The sequence below is a fragment of the Oncorhynchus clarkii genome, chromosome 4 (genome assembly GCF_045791955.1).
Source record: "Oncorhynchus clarkii lewisi isolate Uvic-CL-2024 chromosome 4, UVic_Ocla_1.0, whole genome shotgun sequence".
Classification (NCBI taxonomy): domain Eukaryota; kingdom Metazoa; phylum Chordata; class Actinopteri; order Salmoniformes; family Salmonidae; genus Oncorhynchus; species Oncorhynchus clarkii.
In genome coordinates, this window is record NC_092150.1 from 48,863,288 (window position 1) to 48,883,534 (window position 20,247).

A 20,247-nucleotide genomic window follows, 5' to 3' on the forward strand; every position below is an offset into this window, starting at 1 on the left:
GGTACCGGTACAGAGTCAATGTGCGAGATTAGAGGTTAGTCGAGGTCATTTGTACATGTAGATGGGTGTAAAGTAACTATGCATAGATAATAAACAGTGAGTAGCAGCAGTGTACTCAGTACTTTGTTGAAGCACCTTTGGCAGCAGTTACAACCTCAAGTCTACTTAGCCTCCGTATTTGTTATCTGCCTTCTTGGTCCTGGGGTCAACTCTAGCCTATCTTTTAGCTAAATCCAACTCTTTGTTTCGAATCCTCTTTGCTATAATCCTGGATGAAACATCTACGGTTGAATGTCACCATGTAGTTAAAAATGCCCCATTGTCAAATTCATGTTGATGACTGGAATCCCTTGAAGCCAATATGGTCTGGTCAGTTCTTTCAATTTTGCCCAAAGGATTGTGTTAGTGTCCGCTTCCCTTTTTAAAAAAGGCCGCCTTGGGGGAGGGAGAGGGCCAGAGCATGAGTCTCCGCTCCCCAGGAGTTCAAATGTGTCAGCTTGTATGTTTAGCATTGAATCTGCTGATAGGAACATCACTGAAAGATGTTTAATGGCTCTATCAAACAAGGACAGCCATATACATGCCCAAAAACCTATAGCGTATCACATTGAGCCTTCGTGAAATACCACAAAGCAGGACTACATTTATTTTCAGATCTCCCCCATCAATACACCGGAAGCCGTCATAGGGTGTATCATGGCTTTTATAACCATGTGTGTGGCCTGGCCTCATGAATTTATCCCCTTTATTCCAGAGATTTTCCAGGTTCTTCTGTGAGAATTATAATCACAAGGTGTGTGAGACTGACCAAAAGGAGTTTTTAAATGGCTGGTATGTTTTGGTGATCGTCAGTGACGCTATGGCCATAGTAGGATCCATATTGAAGATGGAAATACAAGCAAAGGTAATACTCAACTCAAATGTTCAAACTCCTTGAAAGAGTTTAAGCAGACATCTCTTTCTTTCCTAAATTTAATAGGAACATGTTAATTTTACAAACACTTATGTTTTACAAAATATATGTTTTTGGAAATGTATTTGAATTATCCTGCTTACTGCAAGATGTTACATGTTTAATAACGGCAATAAATGATTGATGTCTAAATCGTAGGATGATTATCTATCATATTAGTTTTGAACATGTGGAAGAAGTGGGTGTTTCCATTTATAGCTAATCAATTACTATTTTATAATACAGAAATTAAGAAATAAAAAAACTCTAGAAGAGAGGTTGAGAAATAAAAAAAACTCCCCGTTGCCTGTGCACAGAATCACTGGGCTTGGACTTTGTAACAAGATGGTTAAATCAAGACATTGTAAAACTCCCAAGGACTATTTACTCTAACCTGAGTGACTTTCGAGTCAGATTTTTATGACTTGCATGTTAACCATTTACCCCCAGTTGGCATAAGGAAAATGAACTCATCTCTCCCTTCTAGAGTCTTACCAGCTACGATGTGTGCAGCATCTTTTTGGGAACTTCTACGCTGATGGTGTGGGTGGGAGTGATCAGGTACCTGGGCTACTTCCAAAAGTACAATGTAAGTTTGATCAAAGACATATTTATTTAGTGTATTCAAAGATAATTATCCAGTAGGAATAGACTAGTCCTGTTTGGCCACATGCAAACTCAGACTTACATAAATAATACATTGGAAAATACAATTTGAAAACCTATACATAATGAAAGTGGTTAAAAACAAGGATGTTGCAATAAGAATTATTCATCAACTAAAGGAACACTATCTTAAACACTGATTCAACACAGGTTTTACAGTGTGTGTGTGTGTGTGTGTACATGCCTGTGCACATCCGTGTGTGTTCCAGGTGCTCATCCTGACTATGAAGACTGCCTTCCCCAAGGTGATCCGCTTCTGTTGCTGTGCTGGCATGATCTACCTGGGGTACACATTTTGTGGCTGGATTGTACTTGGCCCTTACCATGAAAAGGTACTGACTGGGAATGGCAATGCCGACACTCATTTTAATTCTACAAAATAGGGACTCCCGAGTGGCGCAGCGGTCTAAGGCACTGCATCATAGTGATAGAGCCGTCACTACAGACCCTGGTTCGAGCCTGGGCTGTATCACAACCTGCCATGATCGGGAGTCCCATAGGGCAGAGCACAATTGGCCCAGCATCGTCTGGGTTAGGTGAAGGTTTGGCTGGGGTAGGCCATCATTGTAAATAAGAATGTGTTCTTACCTGACTTGCCTAAATAAAAATACAAGGCTTCATATTTTAGAACCATTTCCTTAACTGTACACAGCTTAAAGTGAAAGTCCTCTGTGAGTACCGGCCCAATTCAAGCACTGGTGATATAAATAGGCTTCATGTGGCCTGGTGTGGTTTTGCAATGGCCTGAAACTGAACTTGTTTACACTGTTGCCTAACAATTTGATGTATTGTTATCCATTTACAACCACAAGATGGCAGTATGTATACATGTTGCTGCTTGTTGTTGCTTGTCTAGTCAGTGTTGCACCATTATGAGGCACACACATATGCCTTAATCATTAATGCTAGTAACAAAGGGCACAAGTGTCTTAAGTGATCGTTGGGTTAGAAGAAAAATAATTTACGGAAGTTGAGAAACATTGCAGTTGTAAACAAGAGCTCACATGGTGGACTGCAGAATCCTCAAGCTAACTTTAACCTGTGTCAAACTACACAGCCCCACTTTTTTTGGATTGTCTTTTATAGTTAGTTTGTTGATGGTCTACAAATGTTCAAACTATCAAAAGCAATTTACATGCAACACTTTGCTGGGATTAGGGTTAGCTTCAGGGGATTAGGTTTAGGTTTAGGTTTAGGGTTGGGGTAAATTGACACAGTAGTTAGTATAGTGAACAAAAATATAAATGCAACAGAACCATACATTTATATATATGTATGTTTTTATTTATTACATTTTTTTCCCCCTTTTTCTCCCCGATTTCGTGATATCCAATTCGTAGTTACAGTCTTGTCCCATCGCTGCAACTCCCGTAAAGACTCGGGAGAGGCGAAGGTCGAGAGCCATGCGTCTTCTGAAACACGACCCTGCCAAGGTACACTGCTTCTTGACACACTGCTTGCTTAACCCGAAAGCCAGCCGCACTAATGTGTTGAAGGAAACACTGTACAACTGGCGACCATGTCAGTGTGCATGCGCCCGTTCCGCCACAAGAGTTGCTAGAGCGCGACGGGACAAGAACATCCTGGACGGCCAGACCCTCCCCTAACCCGGACGACGCTGGGTCAATTGTGTGCCGCATCATGGGTCTCCTGGTCACGGCCGGCTGCAACACACCCGGGATCGAACCGACATGCAACAATTGCAACGATTTTACTGAGCTACAGATCTTACAAGGAAATCAGTCAATTGAAATAAATGTATTAGACCCAAATCTATGGATTTCACATGAATTGGCAAGGGTGCAGCCATGAGTGGGCCTGGGAGGCCTACCCACTCTGGGGCCAGGCTCACCCCCTGGGGAGTCAGGCCCAGCCATTCAGAATGAGCTTCTCAGTTTCATCAGCTGTCCGGGAGGCTGGTCTCAGACAATCCCACATGTGAAGAAAGTGGATGTGGAGGTCCTGGGCTGCCGTGGTTACACGTGGTCTGCGGTTAGGAGGCTGGTTGGACCTACTGCCAAATGGTCTAAAACGATGTTGTAGGTGGTTTATGGATGAGAAATTAACATTCAATTCTCTGGCAACAGCTCTGGTGGACATTCCTGCAGTCAGCATGCCAATTGCACGCTCCCTTTAACTTGAGACATCTGTGGCATTGTGTTGTGTGACAAAATTGCACATTTTAGAGTGGCCTTTTATTGACCTCTGTAATGACCACACTGTTTAATCAGCTTTTTTTATATGCCACACCTGTCAGATGGATGGATTATCTTGGCCAATGATAAATGCTCACTAATAAGGATGTAAACACATTTGTACTCAACATTTCAGATAAATAAGCTTGGACAATTTCTGGGATCTTTTATTTCAGCTTATGAAAACATGGGATCAACTCTTTACATGTTGCATTTATATTTCTGTTTAGTATAGTTTGGGGACTATCCAAATACAGTGTTACCCTTACAGGTTTACTATCTTCATTTGATCACTCTGTTGTCGCAGAGAACTTTCCTGCAAAGCAGGAATTGCAAATTGTAGTATTTAAAAAGGCTTTGAACGTTTGTAATTTCCACTTTAAAATGACAGACTTGATTTATCCTCTCAAAAAATGTATCAAACCTCCTAAACAATGTCCATTTAATTATAATACACATAATAGTTCACATTTCCTGTTGCTGCAGATCTAGAAAATGGTCAAATTAAGAGAACATCTGTGTACTTGTACGCAGTCCAAATAAGGTGTGACCCTATTTTGTCTTCATTAGTTCGACATTTTCCTCTCATACTCTAAGAGTTTTCTGAATGATGGCATGAGTGAAATTATAATATTTATTGTAACTTTTCTGTAAGGAGGAAGTTTGTTTTAAACAGAGCTTTAACATACACGTTGTACACGCAATGCATTCAAGAGCTGCAGTATCAGATCTCCCATTATTTAAAATGGGGTGGTGCGTTTACTTATAGTGCGTTCGTGATTGCAAGAGGAAAATGTTGCCCAATATGTGTAAAAATGGCACCAAACTGTCCTCACTGCACGGGTACATTGCAGAGAGGCTGTTCAGACCACATAGATAGATATCGTTAATAGATATTGTTTTATCTCTATGATTCAGACTATCCATGACCACCTCAGCATTCAACTCTGGTGTCTGTTGCAACAAGATGTTCACTCATACTTGCAACATGGTATGTGTCCCAAATGGCATCCTATTCCCTATATAATGCACTCCTTTTGACTCCCTATGCGCCCTGGTCAAAAGTAGTGCATTATGTAGGAAATGGGGTGCCTTTCGGGATGCAACCATGCACTGCAGCCAGGGAAGTTACCATAACATCAACTAATTTAGACATTGTTTACCATCTGCAATAAACAAGGGATGTTCCAGAACTGCCCTCCCACAAGTCCCCTACCCTACCTAGGATCTATACCGTCTGTCTGAGTGGGCTGTGCTTAGATGCTATCGCTCTTTGTTTGTGGTGATGTCTCCCCCTGAATCTGACTGTGTTTTGGGATCTGTGCACTCTTTCCTCTCTCTCCCTCGCTCACTCTTTCTCTCTCTCCTCTCTCTTTTTGCAATCTCTCTCTCTTTCTCTCTGTCCATCTCTCTGCTCCTCTCTCTCTCATTGTCTATGCCTGTCTCTCTCCCCTCTCTCACTCTGTACTCGGTCCCCTTCCCTCTCTCATCTCTTGCTTTCTTTCTACTCCCCCTTCACCATTCTCTTTTTCTCACTCCATCTCAGTTTGAGGGCCTGAGTCGGGTGGCCGAGAGCCTGTTCTCGCTGGTCAACGGCGACGACATGTACACCACCTTTGCACAGCTGAAGGACAAAAACAGCCTGGTGTGGCTGTTCAGCCGCGTCTACCTCTACTCCTTCATATCCCTCTTCATCTATATGGTGCTCTCGCTCTTCATCGCCCTCATCACAGACGCCTACGACACCATCAAGGTACTCACTCATACCTTTGCTGGTTTGTGTTCAGTTGGCACAAAACGTAAGAAAATTATCTGAAATGGAGTGAAATGGGGAGGTACTATCTGAACTTGGCCAATTAGGAACGCTCACTTTGTTATCTGGTGCAAAACATTCGGAAAAATGTTTCTAAGGTGTGGCCTGATGATCATGACCCACTGACCCAGGTATCAGGTCTAAATCACAGACCATACAACCCCAAATCCATAACTATTGTCCAAAAACAGCTTATTGAGATTTACATATGTAAACGGTCCATATCATATATGTTTTAATGTCTAGTGAAAATTAAGGGGGCCCAGGCACATTATTACACATAATTCATTCAAAGATATTGCATTTAGCCATCAGTGCCCCTTCAAAACAAAATAGTACATGAACAAACATTATACATTATGTGTGACGAGAGAAACAACAATATACGCTGAAAGATTAATCAACTGAGGACCCTTTCATGTGTTAATGAGCAATGGAATTGGAATCGGAATTGGAATTAGAGATTTTGTCCAGTATAGCATTATTTGTTATTCATCCTTTAATGTTTTTTCTATTGGCCCAATTCAGACGTAGTAAATGTACGCCTTTCCTACGCACGTCTTTCCTATGCACTTTTCAGTAGTTGGTATTCAGACTTACCTTATGCATATGCATAACGGGCTTTACAGGCGTGTTTCCCTTGCCCGCGAAGGACACATTTTATTAAACAGCTGAAAACCCTCCCACTTGCTGGCCAACAGATTTTCTTGTGGAGTTTTCATTCAATAGGCATTTCCGTACATTCTTCTAAACCACCCCTTTAAATTTTGCATACCTATTAATTCTAATTTTGTCCAGACTCACTAGAATATACGAAGATAATGATTCAGAATATTAGGGATCAATGAAAGATAGCCATGTAAATAGACACATTTGTCTCCTTTCCAGCAATAATTGGTAGATTTAAAAAATACTCTGATCTTGTATATTATTTAGGGTTAGGAAAGTATTTCTAAAAAAAATAAAAGGGTTTGGAGAACATTTATGTTCAAAATGTATTGATGAATCAAAAATGGTGGTTTGATTCATCCTGAAAGTTGCCATATCATTGAAATATTGGAAGATGAGAAGTGTACAATATGGGTTGAACAGTAGTCCTATAAATCTACCCTAATAATCCTCACTAATCATGGAACTGTGACAACGGCCCAGTCATCGTGAACCATGCGCCAGCATCCAGATTTAAACTGCTACGTACACTGTGTACAAAAAATTAGGAACACCTTCTTAATAAAGACACCAATTTTTCTAAATGCAGTGAAACGTCTGGGCATATAATTGAAAGATTCTAGCAATCATAAAACATTGGTAGGTTTGGCGCTATATTGTCATTTGCACACAGGGTACAGACGCCTATAGTTTGGGTCTCCAAATTTCAGGGCCAGCATTTCATAAACTTGGTGATATGTCAGTTCGCTGCCATATGACTGGTTTTACATTTGTCTCTGGCGATCTTAATGTAAAATAGATCTAAACAATTGTCATTTATATTTACAATCCCCTTATCCAAATGACTTATTCATTTACGTAGCTCTTATTGAGTTGTAAATTGCAGTGTTGTAAATCGCAGGGAAAAAAATAAAGTAGATGTAGTTCCATTGGAACCACAGGTTGCTCGATCTTATCATTTCATTGTGCATGAAGGTGGTCGAATTATGAGGGAATTAAGTCATGGTCAGAATACAACAAATCTGTAGACACACCTACGCAACACCTTAATTTCTTTGATCTTCACCCCAAACGAATAGAGGGTGAATAGCATGCTTGCTTTAAGTTCAAGGTCAGAATACACGTAAACAGAAAAGTTACTGAGAGTAATTAGTGCCTTCAGAAAGTATTCACACCTCCTGACTTTTTTCACATTTTGTGTTACAAAGTGGGATTAAAGTGGATTTAATTGTCAGTCTTCTCAACGATCTACAAAAAAAATTCTAATGTCAAAGTGGAAGAAAAAATGTGAACATTTTGTAAAAAATAAAATAAAATACAAATAAATAAAAAAATAGAACATTAATATACTGTATCTTGATTAGATACGTATTCAACCGCCTGAGTCAAGACGTTAGAATCACCTTTGGCAGTAATTACAGCTGTGAGTCTTTCTGGTTAAGTCGCTAAGAGCTTTGCACACCTGGATTGTACAATATTTTCACATGATTCTTTTTTAAATCCTTCAAGCTCTGCCAAGTTGGTTTTAATGATTGCTAGACAGCCATTTTCATGGCTTAATATAGATTTTCAATTTAAGTCAAAACTAGGCCACTCAGGAAATTTCAATGTTGTCTTGGTAAGCAACTCCAGTGTATATTTGGCCTTGTGTTTTAAGTTATTGTCCTGCTGAAATGTGAATTAATCTCCCACTGTCTGGTGGAAAGCAGACTGAACCAGGTTTCCCTCTAGGATTTTGCTTGCGCTTAGCTCCATTCCATTTATTTTTATCCTGAAAGACTAAAGTCATTAACGATGACAAAAATACCTATAACATGATGCAGCCCCCACTATGCTTGGAAATATGGAGAGTAGTACTCAGTATTGTGTTGTTTTGGATTTGCCCCAAACATGAATTTGTATGCTGGTTATAAAGTTAATTTATTTCGCAAATTTTGGGCAGTTTTAATTTAGTGCCTTGTTGCAAACAGGATGCATGTTTTGGAATAATTTCCACTGTCAATTTGGTTAGTATTGTGGGTTAGCTACAATACAAATACAAAACAAAAGCCATTAAACTCTAACTGTTTTAAAATCACCATTGGCCTCATGGTGAGCGGTTTTCTTCTTCTGCGGAAACTGAGTTAGGATGGATGCCTCTCTTTGTAGTGGCTGGGTGTGTTGATGCACCATCCTAATTGTAATAGATAACTTTACCATGCTCAAAGGGATATTTAAAGTCAGCTTTTTTTTACCCATCTACCAATAGGTGTCCTTATTTGTGAAGCATTGGAAAACCTCTCTGGTCTTTGGTTGAATCTGTTTGAAAATTCACTACTCGACTGAGAGACCATACAGATAATTAATTGTATGTGTGGGGTACAGAAATAAGGTAGTCATAAAAAATTATGTTAAACACTATTATTGCACACAGAGTGAGTCCATGCAACTTATTATGTGACTTGTTTACCTTGCCATAACAAAGGGGTTGAATACTTATTGACTCAAGACATTTCAGCTTTTCTTTTTGAATTAACTTGTAAACATTAAAAAACATATAATTCCACTTTGACATTATGGGGCATTTTGAATAAGCCAGAAATAAAAATGTAATACATTTTAAATTCAGGCTGTAACACAACAAAATGTGGAAAAAGTCAAGGGGTGTGAATACCTTCTGAAGGCTCTTTCCATTTATGCATGCTTAATTCGGGTCGGAATACCCCCCCTATGTGAATTCACTTTTATTCTACCCTACCGACAGAACTACCAGAAGAATGGTTTCCCCATGACAGACCTGCAGAGGTTCCTGAGAGAGCAGAAGGATTTCCCCCCTAGTGAGGAGGGCAGCGAGATGGATGCAGAGACTGGAATGGGACACCCAGCACTGTGCTGTTGCAGACGGTAAAGTAACGTCAAAATAGCATTACCCCATATAATTCAAATTAGTATAACAGACAATCTATTTTTAAGCAAAGTTCTATTTTATGATGATGGTAGTATAGTGTGTTAAGGTATATGGCACGTTATTATGACATGTCATGTAGTATGGCTATGTACATTTTTTATTTAATCCCCTAATCGATGTTCGCGCCCCCCTCAGAAATCTAATTAGAATAATAAAAACATCCCCATCAAAATTTGTCAGTTTAATCTAGAGATATAAGATTCCACATCAGAGAGACATTCATCTGTGCTGAAAGGTGGCAGAGCTAGAGCAGTGTGTGTCAGACCATGAGACATCCCGAAAACTTCTGTTGTCCGAACGGTTTAGCTTACTAATTATTATGACCCCTCTATGGAAAGATGAGATTCTCACGAATATGAAAAAAATAAAGAATATGACAATTTTATAAATGGTAAAATTGTGTGACACGATTGCATTTTAGAACCCCGCTACCCCCATTTTAGGCAAATTTGTTTCAACCAATCCATTGATCCTAATGAGGAAATCTCCACCCACCCGAGGCACAGGACCATACAAAATTCACTCGTTATGTTATCGATATTAACGGAGCTTATATTCTTTCTATTTCTATGAAGAATTTGCAGACGCAATTTAGATAATGCATGGATATAGACTGAATGTTCAAAGTATTAGGAACACCTTCCCAATATTGATTTGCACCCCCTTTTGTGCTCAGAAGAGCCTCAATTCATCAGGGCATCCTCTCTACAAGGTGTCAAAAGTGTTCACAGTGATGCTTGCCCATGTTGACTCCAATGCTTCCCACAGTTGTCAAGTTGGCTGGATGTCCTTTGGGTGGTGGACTATTCTTGATACACATGGGAAACTGTTGAGCATGAAAACCCCATTAGCTAACTAAGGTTAGCATGCTAGCTAGTTACACTGACAGCTGTCAGTCAGTACCTTATTTGCTGATATTTCCCTGCTACACGTGAAAATCACCACAACGTTCCCACCTCCAATTGCCAAATATGTATTAGCAGCCTGCATCAGTATTTGAGGTGTAACCTAAGTGCTCTAGGACGGGAATTACTCAAAATAGGTGCGGCAACTTCCTCTGAGTTGGGCCTTTAACCATTTAGCCGGTTAGTCAAAGAAAATCAATAATAACCTGGTTGGGATTGGGAAGACTAAATTCTACAACATTTTCAGTGTTAGTGTTCCATCCATATGCAACAACTTCAATCACCATTGACTCTCCACATAACTGCTCTTACGTGAAAATCATGTGTAATTTCCCTTCGAAACAGTTTCTATCAATCTCTGTCATCTAGGGCAGAGCGCAGCCGAGTGGAGTTTCCTCCTCACTGAAGTTTAGCCTAGCCCTTTGTGGCCTGAGAAATGAAATTAGTGGTGGGAGAAATGTGGACACACCCAGCGATGTGCTGATTACAGAGGAACCAAGGGTTATATGCTGGGAAGAGACTTCACCCTTTGGCTGCTCTGTGCACTGAGATAAACAACAGCATTGAGTTTCAGTCCCAAATGGCACCCTTTTCCATATATAGTGCACTACTTTTGACCAGGGCCCCACTATGTAGGGAATAGGTCAAACTAACCAGTGCCATACTGGCTATGTGTTAGCCTGGTCAAAGATCTGTGTGTGCAGTCTTGCCAAACACTGGCGTGACAATGACCATAGGAATTTTCTAAACACAGATCAGGGACCAGGCTAGATATGTGTGCCACTATATGATTAACTGATGATGTCTGGAAAGCAACAGCTCGTGCTGGACAACAAATTATGACCATTTCAAGGTCTCTATGTCTTCTGTTTATTTGAAGTAAAGCATGTGTTTGAATCTGTGGACAGCATGTGCGTGTGAAGGAGTGGCCTTTATTCAAAGTATTTATAGAGCAAGTTGTGTTCGTATTTCCTTATTTTATTTAATAATTGACCAAACATTCCAGTTTCTAGAATACTGTATTTCCCATCCTTTTAAACTAATTGCAGTCATGTGTTCATTATTAAGTGTTACTTGATTCCTATTGGTCCAGTTGATGGAAGTGGTTAATTGACACAGGTGTTTCAGCTCAGTAATTGGGTCACCTGTCATGTTAAAAATAGGTGTGTCTTGCTCTTTGGATTCCATAAAAATGTGATGCCTAGTGTTGGGGTGAGTAACTACTGGAAGTGTTGTTGAATCCAATGGGTTGCTTTAACATTAGCTAGCATGCTGATGAAAACGGCAGTTTAATTAAAGACTAGCATGATTTCAATCTTCTCTATGTATTATTTTCATAATGGGATAATTAGGTGTACAGTGCCCTCTCCCATCCCTGGATTGAGCTATGTTTTCTGAGCCATATCGCTCGCAGGCTAAATGGCATCCTGCTCATGGCAGCCTGCCGTTAAGACTTTACAGGGAAGTTGAAATTACAGTGACCGTAAGGTCTAAATCTTTAGGCTACTGCCATGTTAAATAGGTGTGCCAGATTGTTTGAGTGTTGAATGTCTTAACTAGGGTGAGACGCATCTGTTTTTAGCTGTCAGTTTTGTTTTAACTTACTGCAGTTCAATAAATGTGATACACTTAAAGGACAGATTAAAAAAAGGCAATGGCCAGCCCTCCCACATTAGCTATGTTTCCTTTAAGTTGTCCAGTGATTTTATTTATTTTTTGTTGATATTTAGAAGTTCATATAGATGCGACAATTGCCTGCTAGGGTGTGTCTTCATTTAACTTGTGTTTGTAAAAGCAGCTGGGTGTAATGATGTCACCCCCCCCACCCCCCCCAAAAAAATAGTACAGTATAATTGACTAATATTTGAATAAATATGTGCAAACATACTGCCATGGTGGAACTTGCACTCATGTAGTTGTGAAATTGCCAGCCAACAAAAACTAAGGAGCAGCAATTCAGGAATTCTTGAAGGAAACCTTAATGTGACACTCCAGCAGCATATCTGTGACTCTTGCAATGGAACAGCTAGTTTTGGTCAACAAATGGCCATTTCAAGGTCTCTGTTTTGATTAATTTGCAGTATAGCATGTTTGACTCTTTGGGAGGCTTGTATCTGCCACTGTCAGCACTTGATTCACTGTTGATGCTTGGAAACCAACAGGTAGTGCTGGTTAACAGATGGCCAGTTCAAGGTCTGTCTGTGTTGCATATAAACGGGTTAGCTGAGAACATCATGAATGATTTGCGTTAATGATTCTAGATGGTCAGATAGCTAGCAACAATGACAAGAAGCTTCCATGTGGGGAATCATAGGTGGCTCATTTTTAGTTCATGTCTTGTTATTGAGACTATGTAGGGCCTCGCGATACTCGTTACTATTGTGGCAAGGAAACAAACTGCCTTAATGTTAGAAACTAACAATGCTGTCATCCAGCGTCACATTTATTTTCCAAGCTATAGCGCACAATATTTTACATGCAGCAGGTTAAGGATGAAAGAGTTTGGTCTGATTAGGCCTTAAATACCGTGTCTTGTTTTGACTCTTGTCACGTCTATGCTAAAATGACAAAGCTAAACAACAACTGTTTATTTTTTTAAATTTTTTTATTTAACCTTTATTTAACCAGGTAGGCTAGTTGAGAACAAGTTCTCATTTGCAACTGCGACCTGGCCAAGATAAAGCATAGCAGTGTGAACCGACAACAACACAGAGTTACACATGGAGTAAACAATAAACAAGTCAATAACAGTAGAAAAAACAATTTCATTTGATTGCTTTTCTGATTTTCGTGACAAGGTTGCCTGCTGCTAGCAAGGCATAATGCTATGCTAGGCTATCGATAAACTTACACGAATGCTTGTCTAGCTTTGTAAAGCATATTTTGAAAATCTGAGATGACAGGGTGATTAACAAAAGGCTAAGCTGTGTCTCAATATATTTCATTTGGGATTTTCATGAATAGGAATATTTTCTAGGGATATTTATGTCCGTTGCGTTATGCTAATTACTTTCAGGCGATGATTACGCTCCCGCATGCGGGTTTGGGATTGACAAGAAGTTTTAAAGTTGGTGAGGTAGATAAGTCTCCAACTTCAGAGATTTTTGTAATTCGTTCCAGTTGCAGGCAGCAGGCAGCAGAGAACTGGAAGGAAAGGCGGCCAAATGAGGTTTTGGCTTTAGGGATGATCAGTGAGATACACCTGCTGGAGCGCGTTGCCATCGTGACCAGTGAACTGAGATAAGGCAGCGCTTTACCTAGCATAGACTTGTAGATGACCTGGAGCCAGTGGGTCTGGCGGCGAACATGTAGCGAGGGCCAGCCGACTAGAGCATACAGGTCGCAGTGGTGGGTGGTATAAGGTGCTTTAGTAACAAAACGGATGCTGAGTAGAGTATTGGAAGCTATTTTGTAGATAACATCGCCAAAGTCGGGGATCGGTAGGATAGTCAGTTTTACTAGGGCGGCAGCGTGAGTGAAGGTTTTACTAGTGTTTAAAACCTCTTAGAGCCATGTGAGACGCTAGCGTCCCACCTAGTCAACAGGACATGGAAGTGCGCAATGCCAAATGCTAATAGTATTCGATAAAACTCAAACTTTCATTAAAACACACATGCAGGGTATTGAATTAAAGCTACACTCGTTGTGAATCTAGCCAATATGTCAGATTTTTAAAATGCTTTTCGGCGAAAGCATGAGAAGCTATTATCTGATAGCATGCAACACCCCGAAATACCTGAAGGGGACGTAAACAAAAGAATTAGCGTAGCCGGCGCTACACAAAACGCAAAAATAAAATATAAAACATTCATTACCTTTGACGAGCTTCTTTGTTGGCACTCCTATGTGTCCCATAAACATCACAATTGGGTCTTTTTTCCGATTAAATCTGTCCATGTACACCCAAAATGTCCATTTATACGCAACGTCATTTTTTAAAATTAAAAAAGTAGTTGGTGAACCAGGCAATGCAGTCATTAGAAACACTGAGGCTACTGAGTCTGCCGATAAGAATATGGTGATTGACGGAGTCGAAAGCCTTGGCCAGGTCGATGAAGACGGCTGCACAGTACTGTCTTTTATCGATGGCGGTTATGATATCGTTTAGTACCTTGAGCGTGGCTGAGGTGCACCCGTGACCGATTCGAGATGGTCAGTGATCTGTTTGTTGACTTGGCTTTCGAAGACCTTAGATAGGCAGGGCAGGATGGATATAGGTCTGTAATGATGTATTTGAGACAAGTGCTTATTATGTATGTTTTCAATGAAGGTTTTGAGGAAATATAGTTGACATGCCAACAATCCTTTGAAATTTGGAAGGATTACAAGCTCTTTGAGGTGAGAGTTACGTTGGTTCTCTTATGCATTGACAGTTTATTCTCCCACCTGAATGACTGTGGATTTAGGTTTTTGTGATTTCTCAATTGTTCTGAGATTTACCAAGTGTTTTTTTTTTTTTACAGATGCTTTTCAATCTTGTTTGCTCCCTTTTTAAACACTTGTTTATTCATGTGAACACTTTATTGTGCTGAAGTCTTTTTAAACAACACTAGAACCGCGTGGCCTTTCAGCCTATAAATACCTGCTACACAATGTTGCCGAGCGTCCACTTTAGCATACATGTATGCATATCAACACGCAAACATAGGCACCAACGCTTGATAAATGGTGCATAAACGATTCATTAAGAAATATTGTGGAAATGTATCATTTAGTCACATGCACCATTATCCATTTATATTGCACATTCATCCACTGATGACAGAATAGCATATTTTAATTGTATGATACTAGTTTATGCTTAGATTTCTATATACCTTATCAAACAACTCCGAGTAGGAGTGCTGATTTAGGATAATCCTTGATCAGCACTCTGAAATGCTTGATACATATAGCCACTTGTGTAAATCAACTGAGCTGTGTGTCACATGAACTACAAGCATTATCAGTGAGATATGGACTGTGGGAACTTACGCAGTATCCTCATGTCACAGCGTTCTGCGGTTGACGTCACCGGCTTTCTAGTCATCACCGATCCATTTTTCCTTTTGTTTTGTCTTGATTACGCACACCTGATTTCTATTCCCTTATTATGTTCCTTATTTAACCACTCGTCTATCTTTCTGTTTTGTCCGTGATTGTTTTGTGTTACCGTGTGTGTGTTGGAGGGTTTTCTCATTGTGTGATGTTTCCTTGTTGGAGATATTCCGTTTTTTTGTATTAATATTTTGAGTAAAGACTTTTTTGTTTTTCCTCAAACCTGTGTCCTGCGCCTCACTCAGACAACAAACCCAGCATATTGTTACAGAATCACAGACCATATTCATGGAGTCAGCAGGAGCAGCCAGTCCTCCTCTCCCGGTAGAGGAGGACCATGCTACAACGTCTAGGGACAGCCATGGATCGCGTGCTGCAGACTATGGACAGATGGGAGAGAAGAGGATTTCCAATTAATCAAGCCACACCATCTCCTCCCGCACCTGAGCCTGCACCGATGCCCACCCATCCGTCATCAGGGTCCAGTGGGATTTGGCTCTCGTTCCCCCCAGCATATTGTTACAATAAGGTTAAGATCTATGTGTTATTTCTTACGTTGTTACCCCAGGAAATATTATGTTGCATTACATAGTCGGGAGGAACTATTGGAGATAAGAGCATCGTCAACTCACCAACATTACGACCAGGAATACGACTTTCCCGAAGCGGCTCCTCTGTTTGGTCCACCACTCAGGGCAATGGATCAGATCCCAGCCGGCGACCCAAAACAACGGCGCCGCAGAAGGGGCAGACGGCACGGTCTTCTGGTCAGGCTCCGTATACGGGCGCACCTCTCCCAAGTATACTACTCGCCAATGTCCAGTCTCTTGACAACAAGGTAGACGAAATCCGAGCAAGGGTTGCCTTCCAGAGAGACATCAGAGATTGTAACATTCTCTGTTAAAACGTAAACATGGCTCACTCGGGATACATCATCAGAGTCGGTACAGGCACATGGCTTCTTCACGCATCGCGCCGACAGAAACAAACATCTCTCTGGTAAGAAGAAGGGCAGGGGTGTTTGCCTTATTATTAATGAGGTGTGATCATAACATACAGGAACTCAAGTCCTTTTGTTCACCTGACATAGAATTCCTTACAATCAAATGCTGACTGCATTATCTACCAAGAGAATTCTCTTCGATCATAATCACAGTCGTGTATATCCCCTCCCAAGCAGACACATCGATGGCCATGAAAGAACTTAATTTGACTCTATGTAAACTGGAAACCACATATCCTGAGGCTGCATTTATTGTAGCAATGGATTTAACAAGGCTAATCTGAAAACAAGGCTCCCTAAATTTTATCAGCATATCGAATGTGCGACCCGGGCTGGCAAAACCTTGGATCATTGTTATTCTAACTTCCACGACGCATACAAAGCCTTCTCCTGCCCTCATTTCGAAAAATCTGACCACGACTCAATTTTGTTGCTCCCAGCCTATAGACGGAAACTAAAACAGGAAGCACCTGTGCTCAGGTCTGTTCAACGCTCGTCCAACCAATCGGATTCCATGCTTCAAGATTGCTTCGATCACGTGGACTGGGATATGTTCCGCATAGTGTCGGACAATAACATTGATGAATACGCTGATTCGGTGACCGAGTTTATTAGCAAGTGCATCGGTTATGTTGTACCCACAGCGTCTATTAAAACATTCCCCCAGAAACCGTGGATTGATGGCAGTATTCGCGCAAAACTGAAAGCGCGAACCATTGCTTTTAATCAGGGCAAGATGACCGGAAACATGACCGAATACAAACAGTGTAGCTATTCCTTCCGCAAAGCAATCAAAAAAGCTAAGCATCAGTATAGAGACAAAGTAGAGTCGCAATTTAACGGCTCAGACACGAGGTATGTGGCAGGGTCAACAGTCAATCACGAACTATAAAAGGAAAACCATCCCTGTCGCGGACCATGATGTCTTGCTCCTAGACAAACTAAATAACTTTGCTCGCTTTGAGGACAATACAATGCCACTGACACGGCCCGCTACCAAAACCTGCGGGCTCTCCTTCACTGCAACCAACGTGAGTAAAATGTTTAAATGTGTTAACCCTCGCAAGGCTGCTGGCCCAGACGGCATCCCAAGCCGCATCCTCCGAGCATGCGCAGACCAGCTGGCTGGTGTGTTCATGGACATATTTAATCAAACCTTTATGTGTTGGCTGTTCCCACATGCTTCAAGAGGGCCACCATTGTTCCTGTTACCAAGAAAGCGAAGGTAACTGAGCTAATTGACTATCGCCCCGTAGCACTCACTTCAGTCATCATGAAGTGCTTTGAGAGACTAGTCAAGGACCATATCACCTCCACCCTACCTGACACCTTAGACCCACTCCAATTTTCTTACCGCCCCAATAGGTCCACAGACGACGCAATCACACTGCACACTGCCCTAACCCATCTGGACAAGAGGAATACCTATGTAAGAATGCTGTTCATCGACTACAGCTCAGCATTTAACACCATAGTACCCTCCAAACTCATCATTAAGCCCACTCAACAGGGTCCTGGACTTCCTGACGGGCTGCCCCCAGGTGGTGAGGGTAGGTAACATCTCCACCCCGCTGATCCTCAACACTGGGGCCCCACAAGGGTGCGTTCTCAGCCCTCTCCTGTACTCCCTGTTCACCCATGACTGCGTGGCAACGCACGCCTCCAACTCAATCATCAAGTTTGCAGACGACACTACAGTGGTAGGTTTGATTACCAACAACGATGAGACGGACTACAGGGAAGAGGTGAGGGCCCTCGGAGTGTGGTGTCAGGAAAATAACCTCACACTCAACATCAACAAAACAAAGGAGATGATCGTGGACTTCAGGAAACAGAGGGAGCAGCCCCCTATCCACATTGACGGGACAGTAGTTGTGAAGGTGGAACGTTTTAAGTTCCTCTGCGTACACATGACAGACAAACTGAAATGGTCCACGAAATGGTCCACAAAAAATTCAGCTTGTCACCAAAATCACTAAACTTTTACAGATGCACAATCGAGAGCATCCTGTCGGGATGTATGCCTGGTACGGCAACTGCTCCGCCTACAACCATAAGGTTCTCCAGAGGGTAGTGAGGTCTGCACAATGCATCACCAGGGCAGACTACCTGCCCTCCAGGACACCTACACCACCCGATGTCACAGGAAGGCCAAAAATATAATCAAGGACAACAACCACCCGGGCCACTGCCAGAAGGCGAGGTTAATACAGGTGCATCAAAGTGGGGACCGAGAGACTGAAAAACAGCTTCTATCTCGAGGCCATCAGACTGTTAAACAACCATTGCTAACATTGAGTGGCTGCTGCCAGCATACTGACTCATCTCTAGCCACTTTAATAATGAAACATTGGATGTAATAAATGTATCACTAGCCACTTTAAACAATGCCACTTTATATAATGTTTACATGCCCTACATTACTCTTCTCATATGTATATACTGTACTCTATACCGTCTACTGCATCTTGCCTATGCCGTTCGGCCATTGCTCAATCATATATATTTATGTACATATTCTTATTAATTTCTTTACGTGTGTGTATAAGGGAGTTCTTGTGAAATTGTTAGGTCAGATTACTTGTTAGATATTATTGCATGGTCGGAACTAGAAGCACAAGCATTTCGCTACACTCGCATTAACATCTACTAACCATGTGTATGTGACAAATAACATTTTATTTGAGCCCACTGACATTATTGACCCATTAATTGTTGTAGTCTTCATGCAGCTAATGAACAACTTTCAGTTCACATCATGGTTGTGCTCATTAGGCACCAAATGGAACAACAGACTACATGAATTTGTCCAATACGGAATGTTTGTTTTTAATTTATATACAGTACCAGTCAAAAGTTTGGACACCTACTCATTCCAGGATTTTTCTTAATTTCTACTGTTTTTTACATTGTAGAATAATAGGGAAGACAAACTATGAAATAACACATGGAATCTATAGTAACCAAAAATGTGTTAAACAAATCAAAATATTTGAGATTCTTTAACGTAGTCAACCTTTGCATGACAGTGTGCACTCTTGGCATTTTCTCAACCAGCTTCACTTGGCATACTTTTCCAGGCATGAATTAGTTCTCACACATGCTGAGCACTTGTTGGCTGCTTTTCCTTCACGCTGCGGTCCAACTCATCCCAAACAATCTTAATTGGGTTGAGGTCAGGTGGTCGCGGAGGCCAGCTCTCCTTCTTGGTCAAATAGCCCTTACTTAGCCTGGAGGTGTGTTTGGTCATTGTCCTGTTGAAAACAAATGACAGTCCCACTAAGAGCAAACCAGATGGGATGGTGTATTGCTGCAGAATGCTGTGGTAGCCATGCTGGTTAAGTGTGCCTTGAATTCTAATTAAATCAGTCACCTACAAAGCACCATCACACCTCAATACTTCACAGTGGAATCACACAGAGACCTACTCTGCATCTCACAAAGACACCACGATTGGAATAAAAAAAATCAAATTTGAACTCATTACACCAAAGAACAGCTTTCCACCCATCTAATGTCAATTGCTTGTGTTTCTTGGCCCATGCACGTCTTCTTATTGCTGTACTTCAGTGGTGGTTTCTTTGCAGCAATTTGACAATGAAGTCCTGACTAATGCAGTCTCCTCTGAACAGTTGATGTTGAGATGTCCGTTACTTGAACTCTGATGCATTTATTTGGGCTGCAATTTCTGAGGCCTGTCACTCTGGGTCTTCCTTTCCTGTGGCGGTCCTCATGAGAGCTAGTTTCTTCATCAGTGCTTGGTTTTTGTGACTGTACTTGAAAAACTTTCAAAATTCTTAATGTTTAGTATTGACTGACTTTCATCTCTTAAAGTAATGCTGGACTGTAATTTTCTCTTTGCTTATTGGAGCTGTTAACATAATATGCACTTCATCTTTTACCAAATAGCGCTATCTTCTGTATACCACCCCTACCTTGTCAGAACACAACTGATTGGAGACCCATGGGGTGGGGCACAATTGGCCCAGCATGGTCAGGCAGCATGGTCAGGGGAGGGTTTGGCTGGCAGGGATGTTCCCGTCACGCACTTGACTCTTGT

At 41.3% G+C, this 20,247-nt stretch overlaps 1 protein-coding gene across 2 annotated transcripts in view; it reads left to right on the plus strand.

Annotated features, from left to right (window-relative positions):
* The window catches only part of LOC139406904 (mucolipin TRP cation channel 2), a 60,086-nt gene that overhangs the window by 25,052 nt on the left and 14,787 nt on the right, over nucleotides 1-20,247 (plus strand). For both annotated transcript variants that reach the window (XM_071150052.1, XM_071150051.1), the window contains exons 9-13: nucleotides 755-904; nucleotides 1,440-1,541; nucleotides 1,828-1,950; nucleotides 5,360-5,566; nucleotides 9,039-9,178. In XM_071150052.1, coding sequence (XP_071006153.1) covers nucleotides 755-904; nucleotides 1,440-1,541; nucleotides 1,828-1,950; nucleotides 5,360-5,566; nucleotides 9,039-9,178 — 722 coding nt within the window. The remainder of the gene's footprint in view (nucleotides 1-754; nucleotides 905-1,439; nucleotides 1,542-1,827; nucleotides 1,951-5,359; nucleotides 5,567-9,038; nucleotides 9,179-20,247) is intronic.